This window comes from Elephas maximus, chromosome 19 (genome assembly GCF_024166365.1).
Source record: "Elephas maximus indicus isolate mEleMax1 chromosome 19, mEleMax1 primary haplotype, whole genome shotgun sequence".
NCBI classification, from domain to species: Eukaryota; Metazoa; Chordata; class Mammalia; order Proboscidea; family Elephantidae; genus Elephas; species Elephas maximus.
In genome coordinates, this window is record NC_064837.1 from 13,753,135 (window position 1) to 13,779,605 (window position 26,471).

Consider the following 26,471-nt stretch of genomic DNA (forward strand, 5'->3'; position numbering starts at 1 on the left):
CTCAGTAATGTAGTTACTCCTGAGGTTCACACCCTTCAGCCAAAGATCGGACAGACCCATAAAACAAAACGAGACTAAAGGGGCACACCAGCCAAGGGCAAGGACCAGAAGGCAGGAGGGAACAGGAAAGTTGGTAACAGGGAACACAAGGTTGAGAAGGGAGAGTGTTGACATGTTGTGAGGTTGTTAACCAGTGTCATAAAACAATATGTGTACTAACTGTTTAATGAGAAACTAGTTTGTTCTGTAAAACTTCATCTAAGTACAATTAAAAAAGAAAAAAATATGTGTATCAATTTGGCTGGGCCATGATTCCCAGTATTGTGTGAAATTCCTATATGCTGTAAATCCTGCCTTTATGATGTTAATGAGGGAAGATGGGTGGCAGTTGTGTTAGTGGGGCAGGACTCAATCTACAAGTTTGGATTGTGTTTTGAGGCAATCTCTTAAGATATAAGACAGAGAAGCAAGCAGAGAGACGGGGGACCTCATACCACCAAGAAAGCTGTGCTGGAAGTAGAGTGAGTCCTTTGGACCCAGGGTCCCTGCGCAGGGAAGCTCCTAGTTGGGGGAAAAGATTGATGAGACGGTTGACAGAGAGAGAAAGCCTTCCCCTGGAGCTGATGCCCTGAATTTGAACTTTTACCCTACTTTAGTCTGTGGAAATAAATTTCTCTTTGTTAAAGACAACCACTTGTGGTATTTCTGTTATAACAGTACTTGATGGGAAAACACTAAATAGACTTTGGTGAAGGGTAAGATAGTACGCAATACCGGGGAAGTCAGCATAACTTGACCAAGGCAAGGTCATGGAAGCTTCAAAGACACATCCAAACACCCTGAGGGACTAAATTACTGGGCTGAGGGCTGGGGATCATGGTCTCAGGGAACATCTATCTCAATTGGCATAACATAGTTTATAAAGAAAATTTTCTACATCCTACTTTGGTGAATAGCTTCTGGGGTCTTGCAAGCTTGTGAGCGGCCATCTAAGACATTCCACTGGTCCCACCCCGCCTGGAGCAAGGGAGGATGAAGAAAACCAAGCACACAAGGGAAAGATTAGTCCAAAGGACTAATGGACCACAACTACCACAACCTCCACCAGACTGAGTCCAGCGCAACTAGATGGTGCCCAGCTACCACCACCGACAGCTCTGACAGGGATCACAATCGAGGGTCCTGGACAGAGCTGGAGAAAAATGTAGAACAAAATTCTAACTCACAAAAAAAGACCAAACTTACTAGTCTAACAGAAACTGGAGAAACCCCCAGAGATGCCTTTTTAACTCAGTACTGAAGTCACTCCTGAGGTTCACCCTTCAGCCAAAGATTAGACAGGCCCATAAACAAAACAAGATTAAATAGGCACACCAGCCTAGGGGCAAGGACGAGAAGGCAGGAGGGGACGGGAAAGCTGGTAATGGGGAACCCAAGGTCGAGAAGTAGAGAATGTTGACATATCATTCGGTTGGCAACCAATGTCACAAAACAATATATGTGTTAATTGTTTAATGAGAAGATAGCTTGCTCTGTAAAAACTTCAACTAAATATGATTAAAAAAAAAACTTTTGCTTTTGTAATATACAAAAGCTATTGATCATGGGAGAAGTTGCTAGGCACCCCGCCCCTACCTGTGGCCTGTGCCCATGAGGGGCCCTTGCGTTCAAACTCCATTAACCAGTTGCATCCAGTCTATTCCGACTCATGGCAACCTCGATTCATGGCGATCCCAAGTGTGTCAGCTCCTGGCAAGCACCAACCTGCTTTCTGTCTCTATGCATGTAAGCGAAATCATAAAATATGTGGCTTTTGTGTCTGACTTATTTCACTTAGCCTAATGTTTCCAACCACAATCTGTCCGTCAGTCTGTCATACTATGGTGGCTTGTGTGTTTCTATGATTCTGGAAATTATGTCACCGTTATTTCAAATACCAGCAGGGTCACCCATAGCGGACAGTTTTCAGTGGAGCTTCCAGACTAAGACTGATTAGAAAGAAAGGCCTGGAGATCTTTTTCTGAAAATTTGCCAGTGAAATCCCTATGGATCACAGCAGAATATTGTCCAATATAGTGCTAGAAGATGAGCCCCCTGGATTGGCAGGCACTCAGAATACACAATGGCAACCATTAATCTGTTCTTTATTTCTATAGTTTTTATGATTTCAAGAATGTTATATGAATAAAATCATACAGGAATTGAACTTTTTTACTCAGCATAATTCCCTGGAGAGTCATTCAAACAGTTCTATGTATCAATAGTTTGTTCTTTTTAATTGCTCAGTAGTATTCCACAGTATGAAGGTACCACAGTTTGTTTAACCAGCCACCCATTGAAGGACATCAGCGTTGTCTCCAGTTTTTCAATATTATGAATAAAGCTGCTGTGAACATTGATGTACCCGTTTTTGTGTGACCATGAGTTTTCGTTTCTCCGGGATAAATGCTCAAGAGTGCGATCGCTGGATCATATGGTAGTTACATGTTTAGTTTTAGAAGGAACTGCCAAATTGCTTTCCCGAGTGGCGTGTCATCTTATATTCCCATTGACAGTGTGTGAATGATCCAGTTTGTCCACATCCTCACCTGCATTTGGCCATTGTTACTATTTTTTTACTTCAGCTATTCTGCTAGCAGCGTGGTGATATATCATTGTGGTTTTAATTTGCATTTCCCTCATGACTGATGATAATGTACCTCTTTTCATATGGTTATTTTCCATCTGCATATCCTCTTTGCTAAAATGGCTCCTTATGTCTTTTGCCCATTTTCTAATTGGATTTTTTTTTTTCTCAAAATGGATGAGTTTTGAAAAGAATTTCAAATCCTCATGGAATCCAGAGTTTCTGGAGCCATGGAGGCTGAATGAACCCCTGAAATGATTGCCCTGAGATAATCTTTAAACCTTAAACCAAAAACATCCCCTGAAGTCTACTCAAAACCAAACAATAGTTTAGTTTAAATAGCAAAGAATGTCTGCCTTGAGCATGGTGCTCTTTTTTGTTGTTGTTGCTGTATGTGTGCCTATATATATATATATTTTTTTTTTACTTGTGCTTTAAGTGAAAGTTTACAGTTCAAGTTAGTTTCTCATACAAAAATTTATACACACATTGTAATGTGACCCCAGTTGCTATCCCTATGTCAGCACATTCCTCCTTTCCACCCCAGATTCCCCATGTCCGTTCAATCAGCTCCTGTCCCTTTCCGCCATCTCATTTCGCCTCCGGACAGAAGCTGCCCATTTAGTCTCATGTATCTACTTGAAGTAAGAAGCACACTCTTTACGAGTATCATTTTATGTCTTATAGTCCAGTCTAATCTTTGTCTGAAGAGTTGGCTTGGGGAATGGTTTTAGTTCTGGGTTAACGGAGAGTCCGGGGGCCATGTCTCCTGGGGTTCCCCCAGTCTCAGTCAGACTACTAAGTCTTGTCTTTTTACTAGAATTTGAGATCTGCACCCTACTTTTTTCCTACTCCATCAGGGACTTTCTGTTGTGTTCGCTTCAGGGTGGTCATTGGTAGCAACTGGGCACCATCTAGTCCTTCTGGTCTCAGGCTAATGGAGTCTCTGGTTTATGTGGCCCTTTTTGTTTCTAGTGGTAATATTTTCCTGGTGTCTTTGGTGTTGTTCATTCTCCTTTGCTCCAGGTGAGTTGGGACCAATTGATACATCAAAGAATGTTCTGTTCTGTGTTTAAGCCTTTTCCTGAGTTCTTGTAATAGTGGTCTCATGCAATATTTGTCCTTTCGCAACTGACTAATTTCACTCAGCATAATGCCTTCCAGATTCATCCATGTTATGAGATGTTTTGCAGATTCATTGTTGTTCTTTATTGTTACGTAGTATTCCATTGTGTGAATATACCGTAATTTGTTTATCCATTCATCTGTTGATGTGCACCTAGGTTGTTTCCATCTTTTTGCTGTTGTGAACACTGCTGTAAGGAACATGTGTGTACATATATCTGTTTGTGTGACAGCTCTTAAATCTCTAGGGTATATTACAAGGAGTGGAATTGCTGGATGGTATGGTACTCCTTATGGTACTTCTATTTCTAGTTTTTTAAGGAAGTGTTAAATCAATTTCCAAAGTGGATGTACCATTTTACATTCCTACCAGCAGTGTGTAAATGTTACAGTCTCTCTACAACCTCTCCAAAATTTATTATTTTGTGTTTTTTGGATTAACGCTAGCCTTGTTAGGGTGAGATGGTATCTCATTGTAGTTTTGGTTTACATTTCTCTAATGGCTGATGATTGTGAGCATTTCCTCACGTATCTGTTAGCTGCCTGAATGTCTTCTTTGGTGAAGTGCCTATTCATATCCTTTGCCCATTTTTTAATTGGGTTGTCTTTTTGTTGTTGAGGTTTTGCAGTATCTTGTAGATTTTAGAGATTAGGCCCTGATTGGATATGTCATAGCCAAAATTTTTTTCCCCAGTGCGTAGGTTTTCTCTTTACTCTTCTGGTCAAGTCTTTTGATGAGCATAAGTGTTTGATTTTTAGGAGCTCCTAGTTAGCTGACTCGACAGCACTGGGTTTGAACTGGGTTAGTTAGCTAGTTTCTCTTTTGGTGTTTGTGCATTGTTAGTAATGTTACATATTCTGTTTATACCATGTATTAGGGCTCCTAGTGTTGTCTGTATTTTTTCTTCCATGATCTTTATCATTTTACATTTTATATTTAGATCTTTGATCCATTTTGAGTTAGTTTTTGTGCATGGTGTGAGGAATGGGTCTTGTTTCATTTTTTTGCACGTGGATATCTAGTTATGCCAGCACCATTTGTTAAGAAGACTGTCTGTTCCCCATTTAACAGACTTTAGGCCTTTGTCAAATATCAGCTGCTCATAGGTGGATGAATTTACATCCGGATTCTCAATTCTGTCCCATTGGCCTATATATCTGTTGTGGTACCAGTACCAGGCTGTTTTGACTACTGTGGCTGTATAATATGTTCTAAAATCAGGTAGAGTGAGGCCTCCCACTTTCTTCTTCTTTTTCAGTAATGCTTTACTTACCCGGGGCTTCTTTCCCTTCCATATGAAGTTGGTGATTTGTTTCTCCATCACATTAAAAAATGTCATTGGAATTTGGATCGGAAGTGCATTGTATGTATAGATGGCTTTTGGTAGAATAGGCCTCTTCACAATGTTGAGTCTTCCTATCCATGAGCAAGGTATGTTTTTCCACTTATGTAGGTCTCTTCTGGTTTCTTGCAGTGGTGTTTTGTAGTTTTCTTTGTATAGGTCTTTTACATCTCTGGTTAGGCTTATTCCTAAGTATTTTATCTTCTTGGGGGCTATTGTAAATGGTATGGATTTGATGATTTTCTCTTTGAAGTTCTCTTTGTTGGTGTGGAGGAACCCAACTGCTTTTTGTGTTTTTATCTTGTATCCTGATACTTTGCTGAAATCTTCTATTAGTTCCAGTAGTTTTCTTGTGGATTCTTTGGGCTTTTCTGTGTATAAGATCATATCATCTGAAAATAGGGACACTTTTTTTTTTTTTTTTTAATACTCCTTTCTTACCAATTTGGATAGCTTTTATTTCTTTTTCTAGCCTAATTGCTATGGCTAGGACCTCCAGCACAATGTTGAATAAGAGTGGTGATAAAGGGCATCCTTGTGTGGTTCCTGTTCTCAAGGGGAATGCTTTCAGTCTCTGTCTATTTAGGATGATGTTGGCTATTGGCTTTGTATAAATGCCCTTTATTATGCTGAGGAATTTCCCTTCTATTCCCAGTTTGCTAAGAGTTTTTATTACGAATGGGTGTTGGACTTTGTCAAATGCCTTTTCTGCATCAATTGATAAGATCATGTGGTTCTTGTCTTTTATTTACGTGATGGACTACATTGATTGTTTTTCTAATGTTGAACCATCCCTGCATACCTGGTACGAATCCCACTTGGTCATGGTGAATTATTTTTTAAATATGTTGAATTTTATTGGGTAGAATTTTGATGATGATTTTCACATCTACATTCAAGAGGGATATTGGTCTCTAGGTTTTTTTTTGTGTGTGTGTGTGTGTGTGTGGTGTCTTTACCTGGTTTTAGTATCTGGGTTATGCAGGCTTCATAGAACGAGTTTGGGAATATTCCATCCTTTTCTATGCTCTGAAATAACTTTAGTAGTAGTGGTGTTAAATCTTCTCCGAAAGTTTTGTAGAATTCTCCAGTGAAGTCGTCAGGGCCAGGGCTTTTTTTTGTCATTGGAAGTTTTTTAATTACCTTTTCGATCTCTTCTTTTGCTATAGGTTTATTTAGTTGTTCTGCCTCTGTTTGCGTTAGTTTAGGCAGGTAGTATGTTCCCAGAAATTTTTCCTTTTTTTCTAGGTTTTCCAATTTGTTGGAGTAGAGTTTTTCATAGTATTCTGTTATGATTCTTTTAATTTCAGTTGGGTCTGTTGTGATATTGCACATCCCATTTCTTATTCGGGTTATTTGCTTCCTCTTCTGTTTTTCTTTTGTCAGTTTGGCCAATGATTTATTGATTTTGTTAATCTTTTCGAAGAGCCATCTTTTGGTCTTGTTAACTCTTTCAATAGTTTTTCTATTCTCTATTTCATTTGATTCTCCTGTAATTTTTAAATTTTCCTTTCTTCTGGTGCCCAAGGGCTTCTTTTACTGATCTCTTTCAATTTGTTTGAGTTGTTGGGTTAAAGGTTTGATTGTGGCCTTTTCTTCTTTTTGGATATGTGCATTTATTGCTCTGAATTGACCTCTGAGTGCTGCCTTTGCTGCGTCCCAAAGGTTCCGGGAGGATGTGTTTTCATTCTCATTTGATACTGTGAATGTCTTTATTCTGTCCTTAATTTCTTCTATAACCCTGTAGTTTCTGAGTAAGGTGTTGTTCAGCTTCCATGTATTCGATTTTCTTTTTTCCTTGCTTTTTCTATTATTGACTTTTTTTTCTTTTATGGCTTTATGGTCAGAAAAGATGCTTTGTAAAATTTCTATGCTTTGGATTCTGTTAAGGCTTGCTTTGTGGGCTAATATGTTGTCTATTTTCCAAGTCTGGAGAATGTCCCACGCGAGTTGGAAAAGAAAGTATACTTGTCTGCTGTTGGGTGGAGTGTTCTGTATATCTATGAGATTGTGGCATTTAGATCTTCGTGTCTGTATTGAGCTTCTTTCTGAATAGTCTGTCCAGTGGTGTGTTGAAATCTCCTACTATTATTGTGGAGCTGTCTATTTCTCTTTTCAACGCTGTTAGAGTTTGTTTTATGTATTTTGGAGCCCTGTCGTTGGATGCGTAAATATTTATTATGATTATCTCCTCCTGTTGTATATAGTGTCCTTCCTTATCCTTTGTGGTAGATTTTGCTTTAAAGTCTATTTTGTCAGAGATTAATATTGCTACTTCTGCTCTTTTTTGATTGTTGTTTGCTTGATGTATTTTTTTCCAACCTTTGAGTTTTAGTTTTTTTGTGCCTTTAAGTCTAAGGTGTGTCTCTTGTGGGCAGCGTATAGATGAATAGTGTTTTTTTTTTTTTTTTATCCATTCTGCCATTCTCTGTCTCTTTATTGGTGCATTTAGTCCATTTACATTCAGCGTAATTATTGATAGGTATGAGTTTAGCGCTATCGTTTTCATGTATTTTTTTTGTGTTGTTGACAGTTTCTTTGTTCCACTTAGTTTTCTGTGTACAGTCGCTTTTCTTTATGTATTTTCTTTTCATCTTTTTCATTGTTGATTTTGTATTGCTGAGTCTGTTTTTCTTGTTTTTTATTTCGATATGTAGGGTTGTTAGTTTCCTTTATGGTTACCTTAATATTTACCCCAATTTTTCCAAGTTTAAACCAATCTTTTATTATCTTTATATCACCTTGACTATGACTCCATTATTTAGTTCCTCTTTTTTGTTTTAGTGTTGTCATCTCTTGCATATTGATGTCTCTGTTTTGCTATTTTCAGTGTTTTAGCTTTGATTTATTTTTGCAACTTCCCTATCTGGGTTGATATCTGGTTGTTCTGTCCTGTTCTAGTCTTAGGTTGTTATCTGATGTTATTGATTTTCTAACAGGAGGATTCCTTTTATTATTTATTATAATTTTGGTTTGGTTTTTACAAATTCCCTAAACTTCTGTTTATCTGGAAATGCCCTAATTTTGCCATCATATTTAAGAGACGATTTTGCTGGATATATAATTCTTGGTTGGCAATTTTTTTTCCTTCAAGGCTTTATACATGTCATCCAATTGCCTTCTTGCCTGCATGGTTTCTGCTGAGTACTCCAAGCTTAGTCTTATTGACTCTCCTTTGTAAATGACTTTTTGTTTATCCCTAGTGGTCTTAAAATTCTGTCTTTGTCTTTGGTTTGGCAAGTTTGATTGTCATATGTCTTGGTAATTTTCTTTTGGGGTCTACCTTGCGTGGGATTCAATGAGCTTCTTGGATAGATATCTTCTTGTCTTTCCTGGTATCAGAGAAGTTTTCTCCCAACAAATCTTCAACAATTCTCTCTGAATTTTCTGTTATCCCCCCTGTTCTGGTACTCCAATCACTCATAGATAATATCTCTTGATAGGGTCCCACATAATTCTGAGGGTTTCTTCATTTTTTTCTTAAATTTTTTTATCTGATTTTTCCTCAGATAAGTTGGTGTCAAGTGCTTTATCTTCAGTCTCACTAATTCTGCCTTCCATTGCCTCAATTCTGCTCCTATGACTTTCTATTGAGTTGTCTAACTCTGAAATTTTATTGTCAATCTTTTGGATTTCTGTTTGCTCTCTCTCTACAGATTCTTGCAGCCTGTTAAATTTGTCATGGTCTCGTATAACCTTAAGTTCCTCTATTGCTTTATCTGTGTGTTCCTTGGATTGTTCTGTGTTTTGCCTCGTCTCCTTCCTGATCTCTTGAAGAGCTTTTTATATTAATTTTTTGACTTCTACCTTCAGTGTTTCCTAAAGGTTCTCTTCCTCTGGGAGGTTTCTTTATCTTTTGTTTTGTGCACTTGCTGAAGCTCTCATGGTCTGACTCTTTACATGATTTTATGTTGACTGTTGTCTCTGAGTCATCAATAAGTTATTATATTTATTTATTTATTATTTGGTTATTGTGTCCTAGCTTCTTGTTTTGTTTTGATATGCCCAAATAGGCTGGTCGTGTGAGCTAGTTTGATTATTGGTGTCTTTGAAGTGCTCACATCCTGATACCAGGTATTTAGAGCTGTTACTAGGTATGTGAGCCCAGGAATCCATTTACTTTCCTTGTGTGGATTCAGTTCAGGTGTTCAGGTAGTTGATCACCAAGTGCTTGGTGCAGGCTCCCACCTACAGTTCTAGATGGGCAGGGGTGATTGGAGTAGGCACAGGTATCTGGCTGCAATGGGGGGGTCATGCACTGAGTAATGCAGGGGCTGATGGCTGCCCCTGAGTGTCTGGGAGGAAAGTATATTCCTGTTCCCTATAGCACATAGGTGGGTGGGTTTTGCAGCCAATCTATGGTCACCCAGTGCTGTTGGCTGTAAGGATTGGGAGGCACCACTTATTCTTGGATCCCAGTCATGGGTGGCTAGGTGACATGGTTGGAGCCCCCAGTCCTCAGGCCCCTGATGTGGGTAGGTGAGGACCCTGCTTAATGGACAGGGTGCTGTCACATGTCAAGAATCTGCAATTCCCCCTTAGAAATGATATAGTTGAAAATCCGAACAAAAAAACCCAGTGCCAAAAATAAGCTTCAGGTATATACCCAGTTGTACTGTGCTAATGAGGGTCTACACTGTTGATATGGGCCCACACAGGTCTATGCAGGGGTGAAAGGCATTCAAAGTCTGTGGACCACTTACGCCTGTGCCTAGGCGAAGGTGCTGTGCCTTCTCTGAGTTCCTGGCTTAGGGGAGCTGACAGATAATTTTTTCCTGTTTCCTAAGAATTATCTCTATGGGATCAAATTGGCAACAGCAACCCAGAAGACCAGATAGGAAACTTAGGGGCAGTAAGTTTGTGTTAACAGGAAGGAACAATTCAGAAAAGGAGGATGAGAATGGTTGTATAACTTGAAGAATGTGATCAATGTCACTGAATTGTACATGCAAAAATTGTTGAATTGGTGTACATTCTGCTGTGTATATTCTCAACAACAAAAATAAATTATGTAAAAAACTGCCGAGTTTTGAAAGTTCTTTGTGTATTCTTTACATAGTCTAGATATTAGTCCTTTGCTAGGTATGTAATTTGCAAATATATCCTCCAAGTCTGTATCTTCCCTTTGTATCCTCTTAACAAAAAACCATTTTCAAAAAGATTAATATGATAGATAAAATCTTGGCAAGCCCAATTAAGGAACTGAGAAAAGTGACATGACCACATGAAACAGGAAGTTAACAGGTACTTTTCCTGTTTTTATGGAAATGCAACTGGATTCCCCAAACTGAGAATGATTATTGATACATACTCACAAGTTTAAAACATAGAGGAGCTGGACACATCTAGCAGAACTCACTAAGAGGTGGCAAAACCAGTAACCACCACTAACTCTATGAAACAGAACAGAAATTTAGGAAATTATTTCAAGGTATAGAAAGGGTTTCAACTCTTTTTCTCTCCATAACAGGGAGGGGAATGCTTCCCCCCAACCCTACCAGCCAGATAAAGGGAACTACTTGTAGAAATTGGGGTTGTTTACAAGGGGGAAAGACAGGCATCTAACTACCAGGTCAGACAGTAGCTAAGAGGGTAAGGCAGGCATCTAACAACCAGGTCAGACAGTGGCTAAGGGGTAAGATAGGCATCTAACTACCAGGTCAGACAGTAGCTAAGCTGCAGATACTATTGAGGTCACATTGGACTACTATTTGAGAGCAGCAAGGAGGGTTTTGGGAGAGTCTCTGGATGTGTCCTCAGGAGTTTTAGGGAAATCATGAAGAAATACACTCATCCCTGATTCTCTTTTTTGAAAATTTTATTTTATTTTTCTCTGTTGTTATTGAGACTATACACAGCAGAGTATACACCAGTTCAACAATTTCTACATGTACAATTTAGTAACATTGATTACATTCTTTGAGTGTGCAATGATTCTCACCCTCCTTTTCTGAATTGTTCCTCCTCCATTAGCACAAATTCATTGCTCCCTAAGTTCCCTATCAAATATTTTGAGTTGCTATTGTCATTTTGATCCCATGTAGACAGTTCTTAAAAGAGCACCATGCTCAAGGCAGGCATTCTTCACTAATTAAGCTAAACTACTGTTTAGTTTAAAGAAGACCTCAGGGGATATTTTTGGTTTAAGGCTTAAAGATTATGTCAGGGCAATGGATTCAGAGGTTCATCCAGCCTCCATGGCTCCAGAAACTCTGGATTCCACAAGGACTTGAAATTCGGTTCTTCATATTCCCCCATTTGATTAAGGTTCTTCTATAGAATCTTGGTCAAAACGTTCAGTAATGGTAGCTGGGCATCATCCAGTTCTGGTCTCATGGCAAAGGAGGCAGTTGTTCACCGGGGCAATTAGCTTCGCATTCCATTTCCTCCACCTATTCCTGATTCTCTTTCTTCCTCTGTTGCTCCAGGCAAGTAGAGACCAATTATTGCACCTTGGATGGCTGCTTGCAAGTTTTTAAGACCCCAGGCACTATACAAGGAACTAGGAGAGAACAGAAGCGATAAACACAATATGAGGCTAATTAACTGGGCGTCGAGTGAAACCATGATCATAAACCTCCAAACCAAGAAACCAAATCCCATGAGATGTTTGGTTGTACATAAGCAGTATCAGCAGCTGCTCTTTTTTTTTTTTTGTAAATGTATATGTATCACACAATATTTTCCAATTCAACTTTTTACAAATGTACAATTTATTGACATCAATTAATCAGTTGTACATCTTTTACCTTTAATCAATGCAATTTTCCATCACTGTAAATTGAAACTCAGTGCTCCATAAGCTATAACCTCCCCTTTCTCCTCCCTTCTGCCTCTGGTAACCCCTAATAAGCTTTGGTCTCTATGCTTTTACCTGTTCTTGACTTTTTACTTAAGTGAGGTCATACACTTGTCCTTTTATGATTGACTAATTTTACTCAGCCTAATGTCTTCAAGCTCTATGCATGTTGTAGCATATACTAGCACTTCTTTTCTCTTTGGTTGATCATTCTTGCTTCTTCATGGTAGAAGCCTGTGAGCAAAAACCTGGGGTGGAGCTGCCCCATTCATCAGTTGATCAAGTTGCACTGATTGTCTGACAGAGCAAGGATGTCAGAGAACATGGCAGCCTAGTGGAATCCATGGATGTCAGGCTTGAGCTGTTTTGGAAGGAAGCTGCCCAAGAGAAGTACATGGTAGAGTGAGGCAGAAAGAGGATATGGATCTACAGCCACATTATGGGTCAGGAACCAATGGTGAATATCACAGAGGGTGTTCAGACAGTGTATCATCCTCGTGAGGAGCCGCTGTGGTGCAGAAGATCCCACCAGGGCCTCCAAGGGAGCCTCCAATAGATCTTCATGAAAGGCCAGTGTTTAGATACCTGCAGTGAAGAGCATCTCAACAGCGACAGCTGCAATAACATCAGATCATGGGCCTCTTTTCCTTTAATTCTCCTTTCCTTTCCTCTCCCTTGAAGATTAATACAGGGAGTAGAGGAAAGAAAAAGGAAAAACAGAACAGCCCATGACTCCTTTCCTAGGTTTTCCAGAAGCAGACCCTGAGAGGACAATTCTTGTAGAAGTCATTCATGAGGAAGTGTGTCTTAGTTATCTAAAGCTGCTATAACAGAAATACCACAAGTGGATGCCTTTAACAAACAGAAATTGATTATCTCACAGTCTAGGAAGATAAAAGTCCAAATTCAGGGCACCAGCTCCAGGGGAAGGCTTTCTCTCTGTGTCAGCTCTGGGGGAAGGTCCTTTTCATCAATATTCTCCTGGCCTAGGAGTTTGTCAGCGCAGGGACTCTGAGCATGTGATCTGCCCCGGCTCTTTTTTCTTGTTGGTATGAAGTCCTCTCTGCTCTCCTCTCTGCTCACGTGTCTCTTTTTTATCTCAAAAAGGATTGACTCAAGATACGACCTAATCCTATAGATTGTGTCCTGCCTCATTAACATCATAGAGGTTACAATTTACAACACATAGGCTAAATGCATCAGATCACAAAATGGAGGACAGCTACACAATACCAGGAATCATGGCCTAGCCATGTTGACACAAATTTGGGGAGGACACAATTAAACCCATATCAAAGTGTTTCTAGGAAAAAATGGGCAGGGGAAGGGGAAACAAGATGAAGAAGTCAAACAAGGGTGCAAAAGAAGCTGCGTGGGAGATGAGGATTCTTGTGAAAGTGATTCATTAGGAAAGATTTCCAGGCCATATCAAGTAAAGTCCCCTGGTAGTGTTGGTGTAAACTTTAGCTCAATCCCACAGGTGAGCAACGAAGACAACATAGGTCAGTCATACCTCAGGGTTGTCCTCACCAGGAAAAAGGGGGCTGAAGTATTCTTACCCTTGTACTCAACAACCATTGGTTAAGAGCTGCCTATGGTTGGAGAGAGGTCCCTGGGTGGTGCAAAGGGTTTGCTTCTGGCTACTAACCAAAAGTTGGCCTTTCGAATCTACCCAGAGTTGCCACAGAAAAAACTCCAGATGATCCGCTTCTGTAAAGATTACAGTCAAGAAAACCCTGGGGAGCTAAATTCTCCTCTGTAACACATGGGGTCGCCATGAGTCAGAATTGACTCAATGGCAAGGGGTCTGTTTTGGGTTGGTGGTTAGGAATGAGAAAGAGCACCCTAAAACGAAACTCTTCGGGGCATTTGACATGACTAAAAGAAGGCTACCTCTGGGTCTGAACTTAAGCCCCATTTTGAAAAAGCCTTCTTTACTTTAAGAAATTAATCTTTAAATAGAACTTAATCTGGTATCTAAGGAAATGTTTTCTTTGTAACCAAGCTATGCAAGACATTCCTGGGGACTACATTGTACAAGAAAGCTATGTTAGTGGAAAATAATGTCCTGTGATTATTTCGTAACTGCTGTGTAGGTTTGCAGAGCCTTAGCTCTAAAATACATGTTACATAAGGGACTGGGGTATTATTACCCTTGCAAGAATATTATTTTAAATTTTTATGATAATTATTATCATCATCCCACAGACCCCACCAGTTCAGTCTTATGAGTCACCAAGTGGTAACTAATCAGCAAAGCTCACATATCAGAGGTTCTTAAACCAACCATAACAAAAGCCTTTCTTTCAAATATCCCGCCCTCAACTATCTTACCTCACCAAGCACCATCAGAATGCTGTTAGCTTTTTCCCAAGAAGCCTTAACACAAATAGCTCATCTCTATGGCTTATTCCTGAGGAGCCATAAAATAAAACTCTAAGTCACCAATTCGGCATGCCCACATACATTTGATAACCCTATCAGTGTAAAGCCCCTGCTTTTGTTAACCCACTTTGGACTTTTCCAAACCACTAGTGAGCCAAGCAGAATATTATGTTGTTAGTTCCTGGTATAATAATATCAACACTGCCTGGATGCCTGTAACTCTTTGGAGAACATAGTTTCCCTTTATGGACTCTGTTTATCCCCAGTTTAAACTCTCTCTTGCCTTCAACAAATCTCTCGTTTTAGTTCTTAATAGAGTCAGAGTTTTACTCTATAACAGGGAGAACATAAATTCCAAGGTATTTCCATCTCTCTGTGTGTCCAGACAAAGTAGCTTGAGGGCAGTGCCCTGAGAAAGTGACACAGGTCCTGGCTGGTAAGAATAAAACCACACTGGGAATCATTGTGCATGATCTGAGAGGAAATTCTTCAGGTAGAAGGAATATTACCAGATAGAAACTTTAATCTATATGAAGAAATGAAGAGTGCCAGAAATGGTAAATATATGAGTAGGTATAAAATATCTTGTTTCCCCTAGAGTTAGAAAACGTAATTAATTGATATACCATGTTCATAGATCAAAAGGCTTAATATTATTACAATGACAATTCACCCAAAATTGATTTATATATTCAGAACAGTTTCAATAAAAATCCCAGCAGGCTTTTTTTTTTTCTTTTAGAGAAATTGATAAGCCTATTCTAAAATTTATGTGGAAACATAAAGGACCTAGAATAGACAAAACAATTTTGAAAATGAAAACAAAGTTGGAGGACTTACTACCTGACTTCAAGATTTAGTACAAAGCTACAGTAAACAACGCAATGGTATTTGTGTAAAGATAGACGTATAGATCAATGGAACAGAACAGAGTTCAAAAATAGATTAACATGTTTTTTGACAAAGATGTCAAGATAATTAAATGGGAGAAAGAAGCCTTTTTAACAAACGATGTTTTGAGATAATTATATATATATATTAAAAAACAAACAACTAACTCATAGTGGTCATAGACTTATAGGTAAAAGCTGAACCTATAAAATTCTAGAAAAAACATAGTACAACATCTTTGCACCTTTGTGTAGGCAAATATTTCTTAGCTAGGACACAAAAAGCATGAATCATAATAAAAAAATTGATAAACTGGACTTCATAAAAATAAAAAAAGTCTGCTTCTTTCAGGACAACATTAATAAAACGAAAAGACAAGCCACTGTCTGGTAGAAAATACAGTACTTATATCTGGCAAAGGACTTGTATTAAAAATACACAAAGAATTCTTACAAGTCAGTAATAACACAAGCAATTAAAATATGTGCAAAATTTTGAACGGAAACGTCACAAAAGAAGATATCCAAATGGCCAATGTCTATGAAAAGATGCTCAACATCATTAGTCATCAGGGAAATGCAAATTAAAACTACGAAAAAATACCACTACAGACTTATTAGAATGGAAAAAATTAAAAGTCTGAAAAATATCAACTGTTGGTGAGGATGTGTAGTAGCTGGAGCTTTCATACATTGCTTTTAGGAAGGTATAAATGGTACAAATACTTTGGAAAATCTTTTGTCAGTTTCTTATAAATTTGAACAAACACTTACCATCTCAGTGCCGTCAAGTCAATTCCGACTCATAGCGACCCTATAGGACAGGGTAGAGCTGCCCCAGCCCCACAGAGTTTCCAAACAGCGCCTGGCGGATTCGAACTGCTGACCCTTTGGTTAGCAGCCGTAGCACTTACCATACAGGGCAGCAATTCCTCTTACCATACAGGAGAGCAATTCCCCTTCTAGGTATTTACCCAAAACAAATGAAAATACATGTCCAAATAAAAAATTGTACCAAATGTTTGTAATAGCTCTATTCGTAATAGCCCAAATCTGGAAACAACATAAATGTCTATCAGCAGGTGAATGGGTGAACAAATTGTGACATAGCCTTACAATGGAATATTATGCAGCAATAAAAAGAATGGACTATTGATACCTGCAACAACATGGATGAATCTGAAAAACATTATGGCAAGTGAAAGAAACCAGGCCCCAAAAATGTACATACAATATGATTGCATTTATTTGAACGTCTAGAAAAGGAAAACCTAATATACAACAACAGAATGAAGAACAGTGGTTACCTGGAGCCGAACGTCAGGGATGACTGACTGGGAAATGGCCCAAAGGAACTTTTGTGGTGATGGATATGTTCTTTATCTTGATTGTGGTGGTTATCTGGATGCATAAACTTAATAAGACTTATTGAACTTAAACTGGGTACATTTTATTGTACATAAATTATAACGATAAAGTTGATTAAGAAAACACAACGTGAGACAACTACGTATCCTTCAAAATGGCAAAAATGAAAAAGAGAAAATCAAGTGTTACCCAAAATGAGGTGCAACCGGTACTCTCATACCCTCTTGGTGGAAGTGTGAATTGTTCCAAACACACTGGAAAGGTCTTCGGCCATAAGTACTAAAGCCGAACACACACATGTCCTATGACCCAGCAATTCCATTCCTGGGTGTATACCCAGATGAAGTATTTACATACATTCACCAAAAGGCTAGTACAGGAATATTCATAGCAGTACTATTCAAAATAGTGAAAAACTGAAAGTAAACCAAATGCTCGCCTACAGTGGATTGAAGAAATAAATTGTGGCATGGTTATAAAATGGACTTCCACACAGCACCGAAAATGAACAAACCACAACTACACGCAACAACATGGATGGGTCTACAAACATGATGTTGATGTTCTTTTTCTTTTAATAATATCTTTTTAATAATATATAAAAATGTTATCACTTCAACATGTAATCAATGTAAAAATTATTTTAGATTCTTTTTCATACTAAGTCTTTGAAATCCAGTGTGTACTTTACACGTATAACACGACACGACTTGATCTAGCCACATTTCAAGTGCTCAGTAGCTGCATGTAGCTAGTGGCTACTGTACCGGACAGCACAGGTCTATAGCAGTGTGTCTCGGGGGCTACTTAAAAGACTAGCAGGAAGTTCAATATTGGTTCAGAGGTGAGCGTGCAGAGACAACACAGGTCATCTGTTACTCTTTAATTATAGGACTCACTCCTTAAAAAGTACCTAAAACTGTCAATCTCTTCGATAGACTACCTTCAATCAGGATACATGCCGAAAAACTCCTTTCTAGATTTTACGAGCATAGTAAAGCCATCAGTATCCCAATATCTGTCCCCCCAAAAAAGTAGCTGCCAGGCTAATAACCATGTTGTCCTCCACTTAGAGAATAACAGGCATAGGTGACAAAGTATTTACATATCGTAGTCAGTAAAAGATTGCAATATAATGCAGGCCGAAGACAGTTGTCAAATATACAGAAGTATGAAATGGTTGGAAGTCAGCCATGTGACCACCAGGTGGAGTTCTCAATCTCGTGCTGCAGCGCTCTGGCCTCTGGCCTTGGCAGCCCAGGCACAAGGGCTGGCAGAAGAACCCCGAGTTGGGGACGCTGGGGGACAGCTGCTGATGGGCTTCAGGCTGCTCTGGTGGTGGCTGTTGCTGTTCCCCTGCCATCCCTGCTGGGAGGGTGGAAGGGAAGATGGGGGGCCAGGAAGGGTGAGGGAAGAAGGGGGGCCAGGAAGAGTGAGGGAAGATGGGGGCCAGGAGGGGTGAGGGAAGATGGGGGGCCGGGAAGGGTGAGGGAAGAAGGGGGGCCAGGAAGAGTGAGGGAAGATGGGGGCCAGGAGGGGTGAGGGAAGATGGGGGGCCAGGAACGGTGAGGGAAGATGGAGGCCAGGAAGGGTGAGGGAAGATGGGCCTCTGGAAGGGTGAGGGAAGATGGGGGGCCAGGAAGGGTGAGGGAAGAGGGATGGAAAGCGGAGGATGAAGTGGGGAAAGAAGGAGGAGAGGAAGGGGGAGGGGAAGAAGAGGAGGAGGAGTAGAATAAGGAAGATGGAAGGAGGAGGAAGTGAAAGAAGTCCGATGTAAAAAAAAAAAAAGAGTATGTACTATGTGACAGCATTTCTGTGAAGTCCGAAAAACAACAATAACAACAACAAACCCGGTGCCGTCTAGTCGATTCCAACTCATAGCAACCTTATAGGACAGAGTGGAACTGCCCCATAGGGTTTCCAAGGAGCTCTTGGTGGATTCAAACTGCTGACCTTTTTGTTAGCAACTGTAGTTCCTAATCACTATGCCACCAGGGTTTTCATAAAGTCCCAAGGTAGGCAAAATGATTCTGAGATGTTAGAAGTCTGGATAGCGTTAACTTTGGGGGGCTGTTCATACTGACAGGTGTTGTGAGGGGGTTTCTGAGATGCTGGTAATGTTCCGTTTCTTGAACTTCATGCTGGTTCCACGGATTCACTTTGTGAAGATTAATCGAACAGTAAACGTATGATTTCTGCACTCTTCTTTGTGCATGTTACATTTGAATAAAAGTTACAATAAAATACAATATAAATGAACTAACATAAAAATTCAAGCACAAGACAGATTTCTGCTTTCACCGATAGTATTCAACACTGGAGCATCTAGCTAAAGCCACAGGCAAAAAAAAATTTGTATAAATGTAGGAATTAACCAGAATTAATTAGAACATGCGCTATTGTGGCTGGATAAGATATAAACATAAAAAACAAAGTACTTTATTTACATCAGTAATAACTACCCAGCCACAACAGTTAAATATAGAAGAAACATCTATTAAAAATTCAAACAATGTTAGAGGATGAAAAGACAAGCCACGGATTGGAGACAATATTTGCAAATTACATGCTTAACGAAGGACTTGTATCTAGAATATATAAAGAACTCTTAAAACTCAACAAGAAAACACATCTGGAATGACAGAGTAAGGACTTCCAAAAATTTGCTGTTCAATAAAACAAATGATGATGCTGGCAAAACTTGTCAAAATCAACTTTCTCAGAAATCTGGAATTTAACCAAAGTCTTCCAACAAAGTAAGAAGCGTTTTTTCAAGAAAAGTGACTGAATTTTGGTAATAACAGCAAAAAAATTTTTTTATTCTGATTTAGGTGAAAGTTTACACAGCAAATTAGTTTCTTATTCAAAAATTTATACACAAATTATTTCATGGCGAGGCTGCAATCCTGCATTGTGTCAGCACTCTCCCCCTTTCCCTTTCTACCATCCTGTCCATTCCCCTCCTGCCCTCTTGTCTTTGTACCTGGGCAGGTGTTGCCCATTTGATCTTGTATACTTGATTGGTCTAAGAAGTATGTTCCTCACGTGTGTTATTGTTTGTTACAGGCCTGTCTAATCTTTGGAGCCCTGGTGGCGCAGTGGTTAAGAGCTTGGCTGCTAACCAAAAGGTTGGCAGTTTGAATCCACCAGCCGCTCTTTGGAAACCCTATGGGACAGCTCTACTCTGTCCTACAAGGCCACTATGAGTGGGAATCGACTTGTCATCAGTGGGTTAGTTGGTTGGTTGAATCTTTGGCTGAAAAATGAACTTCAGGAGTGGCTTCAAGTCTGATTTAGAAGGGTCCAAGGGCCATAGTCTTGGGGGTTCCTCCAGTCTCTGTCGCACATGTAAGTCTGGTCTTTTTTTCATAACAGCGAATTTTATAGTGTTTTAACTTGCTGTATTTCCACCCACTACTTCCCAGCTCTGCAGTTACCTTGAAAGCCAACAGCCTTGTAATTACCAAACTAAACTCATTACCGTAAAGTTGATTACGATTCATAGCGAACCTGTAGGACAGAGGAGAACTGCCCCATGGAGTTTCTAAGGCTGTAACCTTTATGGAAGCAGACTGTCACATCTTCCTCCTGCTGAGCAGCTGGTGGATTCAAACCTCCAACCTTCTGGTCAGCAGCCGAGCACCTAAGTGCTGTGCCACCAGGGCTCCTTTTTGCAGCTACAGTAGCCGAGAAAATCAGCAGCCACTGGAGAGGGTGCAATGGGTCTGGAGATTTCTAAAAAGCCTCATTATTAGAGAATTTTTGTCATTATTTGATTTGTCTGACAGCTCCCTGGAAACCCCACTCTCAGAACTCATTTTTATTTGACCTGATTCAAAGCTTGTTCACTGCGAAAAGCCTTTCCCCTGGGGAATTGTCTAAATCAATCATTGGCAATTGTTTGACATCACAGCTGCCTCAGGCTGCAATAATAGTTGGGACAAACAAGAGGCTGACCAAAAAGTTTAAAGGGAAAAGCTGGGTAATGAGATTTCCCTAAGGGGCTTTGAAAATTTCTGACATGTCTAGATTCTAGAAGGCAACGTGATTGTGCCAGGCTGTATGTATGCCCAAGAAAGACCTCAGAAGACCCCAGACTCTCACCTTGGGCTGACCTTGAGGCTCTGCACAGGCAGGAAGCGAAGGCTAAAGCAGAGTTGTAAACTGCTAGTGTTAAAGGCACCCCCCCAACACACACACACAGAGCCCATTAGCAAAGGCTGGGAGACCTATTTGTTCAAGACATAGCTGTTCAATTATTAGCTGACAGCTAATCTAACTGAGGAGCCCTGGTGGTGCAGTGGTTAAGAGATCAGCTACAAACCAAAAGGTTGGCAGTTCAAATCCACCAGTCACTCTATGGAAACATTATGGGGCAGTTCTACTCTGTCTTACAGGGTCATTATAAGGTGGAATCAACTAGATGGCAAAAGTTTTTTTTTTTTAATCTAACTGAGCAGAGACCTCAGTGGTCACACATGACAAATAATATATATTGTACAGAAGAGGCTCAGGAAAATCACTAAACAAACAACCCTGGGGATGAAGAAAATCTGATTTCTAGAATTGCTACATTGTTGTTGTTGTTGTTGTTAACTGTCATCCAGTTGCCTCCGACCTTATGGGCTGGAGGAGCAAGGGCTGAGCCCTCCCCACCACGCACTGAGGAAGCTGGGGCTGGGGCTCAGATGCCAGGAGTCAGGCTGCTATTGAGTAAAACAAACAAACAAAAAATTGGGCTCTGTGGGACCTGGGTGTGCAATGACTGCAGACACCAACAATTATGGGAAATTGAGGCAGGAAGTGAAAGCAGGTCTGGGGTGGAGGGAAAATAACAAACTGCCCTGTGGCCTTTCTGGTCTGGTACTCCTTCTCAAGTGGTAAAAATGAGGAAGCCAGGAGAGCTGGAAGGAAGGGGCGAAGGAAGAAGGCACACCCTGGAGGAGGAGGCAAAGTTGGGCCCAAACCAATCACACACACACACACACACACACACACAAGAAATCTGCCTACATTCCAATTTAAATGCATTCTCATTATTATTCATTGTCCAGAGTCAGGGAAGTGGGATGTTGCTGATTATAGATACCTGGGCTTTCAGATATAAAGACTGCTAGGACACACGGTCACTGGTGTGGATCCTCATTCGGCCACCCCTGACCCCGGTTCTCCAGGGTTTAGTTCTTCCCAGCTCTGGTGACTGTGCTACATGAGGAACCCAGAAATCACAGCTCCAGACTTTCCACAGGTAACTGGCTTGGGGAGACAGATGGGACCAAGGGGGTGAGGAGGATGCAGGAGAAAGCAGAGAGAGGGGAAATTTGGGTCTTGGGTGGAACCAAATGGGAAGAAATATAAGGGGTCAGATTGGGGATTTAATTACTAAGTGGAGATTTGAGATTCCTCCCTCCACTGGATTCTAGATTGAATTATGGCAGCCACTACTCTCAGCTACAAACTAAGACTCAAACTCAGCCCATTTCTGAACCATCCTCAGCCCCAACACTAGCCACAGTCACAATCCCCAACACTAACCCCAACCCCAGGTTCTCCTTTAACTGCAGTGTCAACTTCAACCCCAGAAACAGCCTGAATCTTAACACCAGCCCAATCAAAAGTTGAGCTTTGACCCTATTCTATTTCCAACTTCAGTGCGAAGCTTAGGCCCAGTTCCATCTATGGCCCAACATGAGTAATGGCCTCAGTCCTAGCATGAGACACAACCTCAATTCCAGCCCCCCAAATCAGATTAGGTTATAGCAACAAATTTAGTTCCAATCTTATCTTCCATTCCAAACTCAACTCCACCCCAAACCCTGGTCCCAAGCCCACTCCCCACCTCAGCTTCAAACTCAGGTCCACTCCCATTCCTAGCCCTAGCTCTGGGCTCATTCTCAACCTGAACCTCATCTCTTACCTCAACTAGGCCTTGACCTCAGTCCCAAAGCCAGTCCCAGCTGGCCTCTTGGCCTACCTCCTGCCCCAGCCTGGCCACTGTCCCTGCCTTCCTTTCAGCTCGGCAAGCCTCAGAGGTTGTGTGGGTCCAAGTATGTCAGTGAAGTATGAAGACCTTCAGCCCCTGGAGAGTGAGGAGAAAAGCCAGACGTTTAGGAATGGTAAGAGGAAAGAAGCCCCAAAGAAGCAGTCTTTCCTAAAACACCTTCTCCATGTGTCTAGGAGAGTTTCTGCTGTCAGATCATGTCTGTATCTTCCATGAGTACTGGTGGGGGTCCCTGCTCTGGAGGGGGTCAGGGCCCAGGCTCTGGTGGTTTTCATCTGAAGAGGATCTGAGGCTCTCACAACAGACACAGGGAGGATTACAGTTGGCCTGGCTTCCTGGGCTCTGTGGGGGAGGGGATGAGAGGTTAGAGTGGGGTGGGGGAGGGGATGAGAGGTTAGAGTGGGATGGGGGAGGGTGACGAGTAGTTGAGTTTGGAAGGGAAATTCATTCCTTAACTTGATATTACAGATGAATGTGAGCCTGATAGGGTCCAGAATGCCCCTGACTCTCTCTGTGTCCTTCTGTCACCTCCCCGAGCTCTGATGATAGGACTTTACACATCACCATTGTCCCCTACCTGTGTGCACATATGCCTATGTGTGTTCCCGAGGTGGGAGGGGGCTGTGTGCCTGAGAATTTTGCTGGCCCACAATTGGAAGGTCAAAGCCTGGGATCCCCTATCCCACAATCCACCCAGTCCAGCCCTTCCCCTAGTTTACCTGTGCCCAGCCTTCACTCCTAGACAGCTTCCTCCAGCCCTCTTCTCCTGTTCCTCTCTTGTCCTGGCCCCTCCTCCTTTTGACACCCTCTCCTCCTGCAGGGCCATGTTCTCCTCAGTCCTTGCTGCGGCATCTCTGGTCTGGACCCCACCTCTACCTGCTCACCCTGGGCCTCAGCCTCCTTTTGCTGGTCATCATCTGTGTGATCGGATCTCAAAGTGAGGGATGGGGCAGTAATGGGGTGTAGGGGTGGCAGGGATGGGTCAATAACGGGGTACAGTGGTGAGGCAGTGATGGGGGCAGTGATGAGGACCATAGCAGGAGCAATGATGGGGCACAGTGACCATAGCAGGGCAGTCATGGGGACGACAGTGAGGGTTAGTGACAATGGCAGTGCCATCAACAGTCATTGGGGCCTTAACGGGGCCACTGTGTGATGCAATGATGGAGGCATTTATGGGGCGATGGATGAGCAGTGGTGGGGGCAGCCATGGGGGTAATGATGGAGACAGTGATGGGTCCATGACAAGGATGGTTGTAGAAGCACTGGAGTTAGACAAAAAGGGTTGAATCCTGTTTCTGTCACTTATTAACTGGGTAATGTAGATAAATTAAGGACCCTGGGTGGCCCAAATTGTTTGCACTCAAATACTAACCTAAAGATTGGCACTGGGACCCCGCCCAGAGGCTCTGAGGAAGAAAGGCCTGGTGATCTGCTTCTGTAAAGAAAGCCTTATGGAGCAGCTCTATTCTGCACACATAGGGTCACCACGTATGGAAATCAACTTGATGGCAATGGGTAGACAAATTACTTCACCTCTCTAAGCCTCAGTTTCCTCAACTGCAATATGGGATAACAATAGTGTCTGCCCCTTTGGGTCATCATGAGGACTGAATGAGATAATGCATGTAAGGTGCCTTGCTCGGTGCCTGGCACAGGGCAAGGAGGCCATCAATCTAGGCTCTGATTGGCCCATCCTACTAATCAGTTCCCAAGCTTCAGTGGGACCTGGTGACCCTGAGAACAACTTCCCACAACTTCACATCAAGCATCATGGCTGAGGTCCAGGCACTGAACTCCCACAGTAAGCTTGGGGGTGGGGGTGGGGCTGGCTGGGGGAGAGGGTGGGAGCTGACTCTCCCTGGCACTGAGCTCACCCCTGTGCTCCAGGTGGCACCTTGCAAGAAATGATAACATCTCTGCGAGCTGAGGTGGAGGAACACACACAGGAGCTGCAAGCAGGTGAGAGACCCTCCAAGAGTGTATATGGAAGGGTGGGAGCCCGGGAGCTCAGGACAAAGAGGGGTGCAGCCTAGTGGGTGCTGAGCTACAGTCCTCTCCAGCCCGCAACTTGAAGGACAAGGTGTTTACTCTGCAGAGCAAGCTGGGTAAACGGGTGTTGGAACTCAGAGCAGGTCAGAGACCACTGGTCCCCTCCATCTTGGGAAGGTGTGTGGGAGGGCGTGATGGCTCCTAGGCTGGGATCTGTGCATGGTCACCTGACCTCCAGGGACTGGTTGAGCAGGCACCACACCCAGGCCACTGCCCCCACTGTCCATCTGTCTGTGTTCCAGTTCATTCCAGTATATTCCAGCAAGTCCAGCAGCTGGCCAAGGACCTGAAATCCCTGACTTGCCAGATGGCTGCTCTCAAGAGCAACAGTGAGTAGAGGCGGGGGGGGGGGCACCTAGAAGGGGGACTGGGGGCATTTTTCCCTGGGCTCAAGTTCAAGGGGCTGCTAGACAAGGCCGGACAGCAAATCACCCCCCTCCCTGTTGACGAATCACCACTTCCCTGGGTGCTCATTACCCCTCATTCCTCTGATGGTGAGGACTGTGTGTAGGAGAACCTGGCCCCACATTCCTGTCCACAATTCCCTGGGCAGCATCTCAGACACACACCCACTCTGCCTCCTCAGGCTCTGGGAATACCCACTGTTGCACCTACTGGGTGGAGCATGAAGGCAGCTGCTACTGGTTCTCTCATTCTAAGAAGTCCTGGTCTGAGGCTGAGGGCTACTGCCAGCTGAGTGGCGCCCACCTGGTTGTCATCAACTCCTTGGAGGAGCAGGTGAGGGCTTCTTGCACCCATGTCCCCAGAGGGCCTAGATTTAGGGCAATGGTTCTTAACCTTGGCTGCACAGCGGTGTCACCAGGGAGCTTTAAAAATTGCTGATGTCTGTGTTGCACCCAGAGACTTTGTTGGCTTGGGCATTGGATGTTTGAATGCTCCAGAACTGATTTAATAGATAGCAAAATTTTAGAACCGCTAGTCCAAGGAGTTGACTGGGGTCAGGAGAAGTCATCATTGCCCTTCTGTCCTCCCAGAATTTTGTCCAGGATTATATAGGCTCCTTCGAATCCTGGATTGGCCTCAATGATCCTGAAGGAGTTTGGAAATGGGTGGATGGGACAGACTATGACACCAACTTCAAGTGAGTATGTCTTCCATCAGCTGGGCCCTCAAGGAGCTGACCCTCAGCCCCTCTTCCCCACACCTGAATTCTGCTCCATCTGACACCTTCCTAACTTGATGTTCTCCTCTCCCCTCAGGAACTGGGATGAGAACCAGCCGGACGACTGGGATGGGCATGGCCTGGGTGGAGGTGAGGACTGTGCCCACATCCAGACCAGTGGCAAATGGAATGACAATGTCTGCCAGAGACCTTTCCACTGGGTCTGCGAGACCGGCTTGGGCAAGGCCAGCTAGGAAAATCATTGAGTTGCTTCCTGTTGACCCCTCAGCCCTGGAAATGGTGGGGGGAAAAAAAAAATCTTTCCTAGAAATTACCCCTCCGAGGGAGAGAAATAAGCCCTGGAAGATTGGAAACACTGCCATTATTTTGCTTTTTTTCCTCCTTAACTTTAAAAAGTCTATTTAGAGTTTGTGAGTTTTTATTTTTACCTTTAAAAATCAACTTTGTTGCGGTATAATTATCGCACAATAAAAAGCACCTATTTGAAGTATAGAGGTGAGTTTTTTCTTCTTTTATTGTGGTGATAATATGCATAACAAAACATATAGTAATTCAACTTGTACATGTACAGTCAGTGACATGGATTACGTTCTTCAAGTTGTACTACCATTCTTGCTATCTTTTTCCAAATTATCCCACCACCAATAACATAAGTTCAATGGGCTGTAAGCAAAAACTCCCTCTTTTCCCCTCCCTCCTACCCCTGGTAACCGTTAATAATTTTTAGTGTCTATATAT

At 42.0% G+C, this 26,471-nt stretch overlaps 1 protein-coding gene across 3 annotated transcripts in view; it reads left to right on the plus strand.

Moving 5' to 3' along the window:
- The window catches only part of LOC126063051 (asialoglycoprotein receptor 2-like), a 44,538-nt gene extending 18,313 nt beyond the window's left edge, over window positions 1-26,225 (plus strand). Inside the window, exons 1-9 of one of the 3 annotated variants that reach the window (XM_049861159.1) lie at window positions 21,579-21,784; window positions 22,552-22,652; window positions 23,358-23,474; window positions 24,246-24,341; window positions 24,428-24,499; window positions 24,832-24,918; window positions 25,176-25,327; window positions 25,585-25,691; window positions 25,810-26,225. In XM_049861159.1, coding sequence (XP_049717116.1) covers window positions 22,586-22,652; window positions 23,358-23,474; window positions 24,246-24,341; window positions 24,428-24,499; window positions 24,832-24,918; window positions 25,176-25,327; window positions 25,585-25,691; window positions 25,810-25,966 — 855 coding nt within the window. In that variant the 5' untranslated portion in view covers window positions 21,579-21,784; window positions 22,552-22,585 and the 3' untranslated portion in view covers window positions 25,967-26,225. Of the gene's footprint in view, window positions 1-21,578; window positions 21,785-22,551; window positions 22,653-23,357; window positions 23,475-24,245; window positions 24,342-24,427; window positions 24,500-24,831; window positions 24,919-25,175; window positions 25,328-25,584; window positions 25,692-25,809 lie in introns of those variants that run through there. The other 2 variants (XM_049861165.1, XM_049861164.1) reach the window with 2 other exon arrangements.
- The last annotated feature ends 246 nt before the right edge of the window (window positions 26,226-26,471 follow it).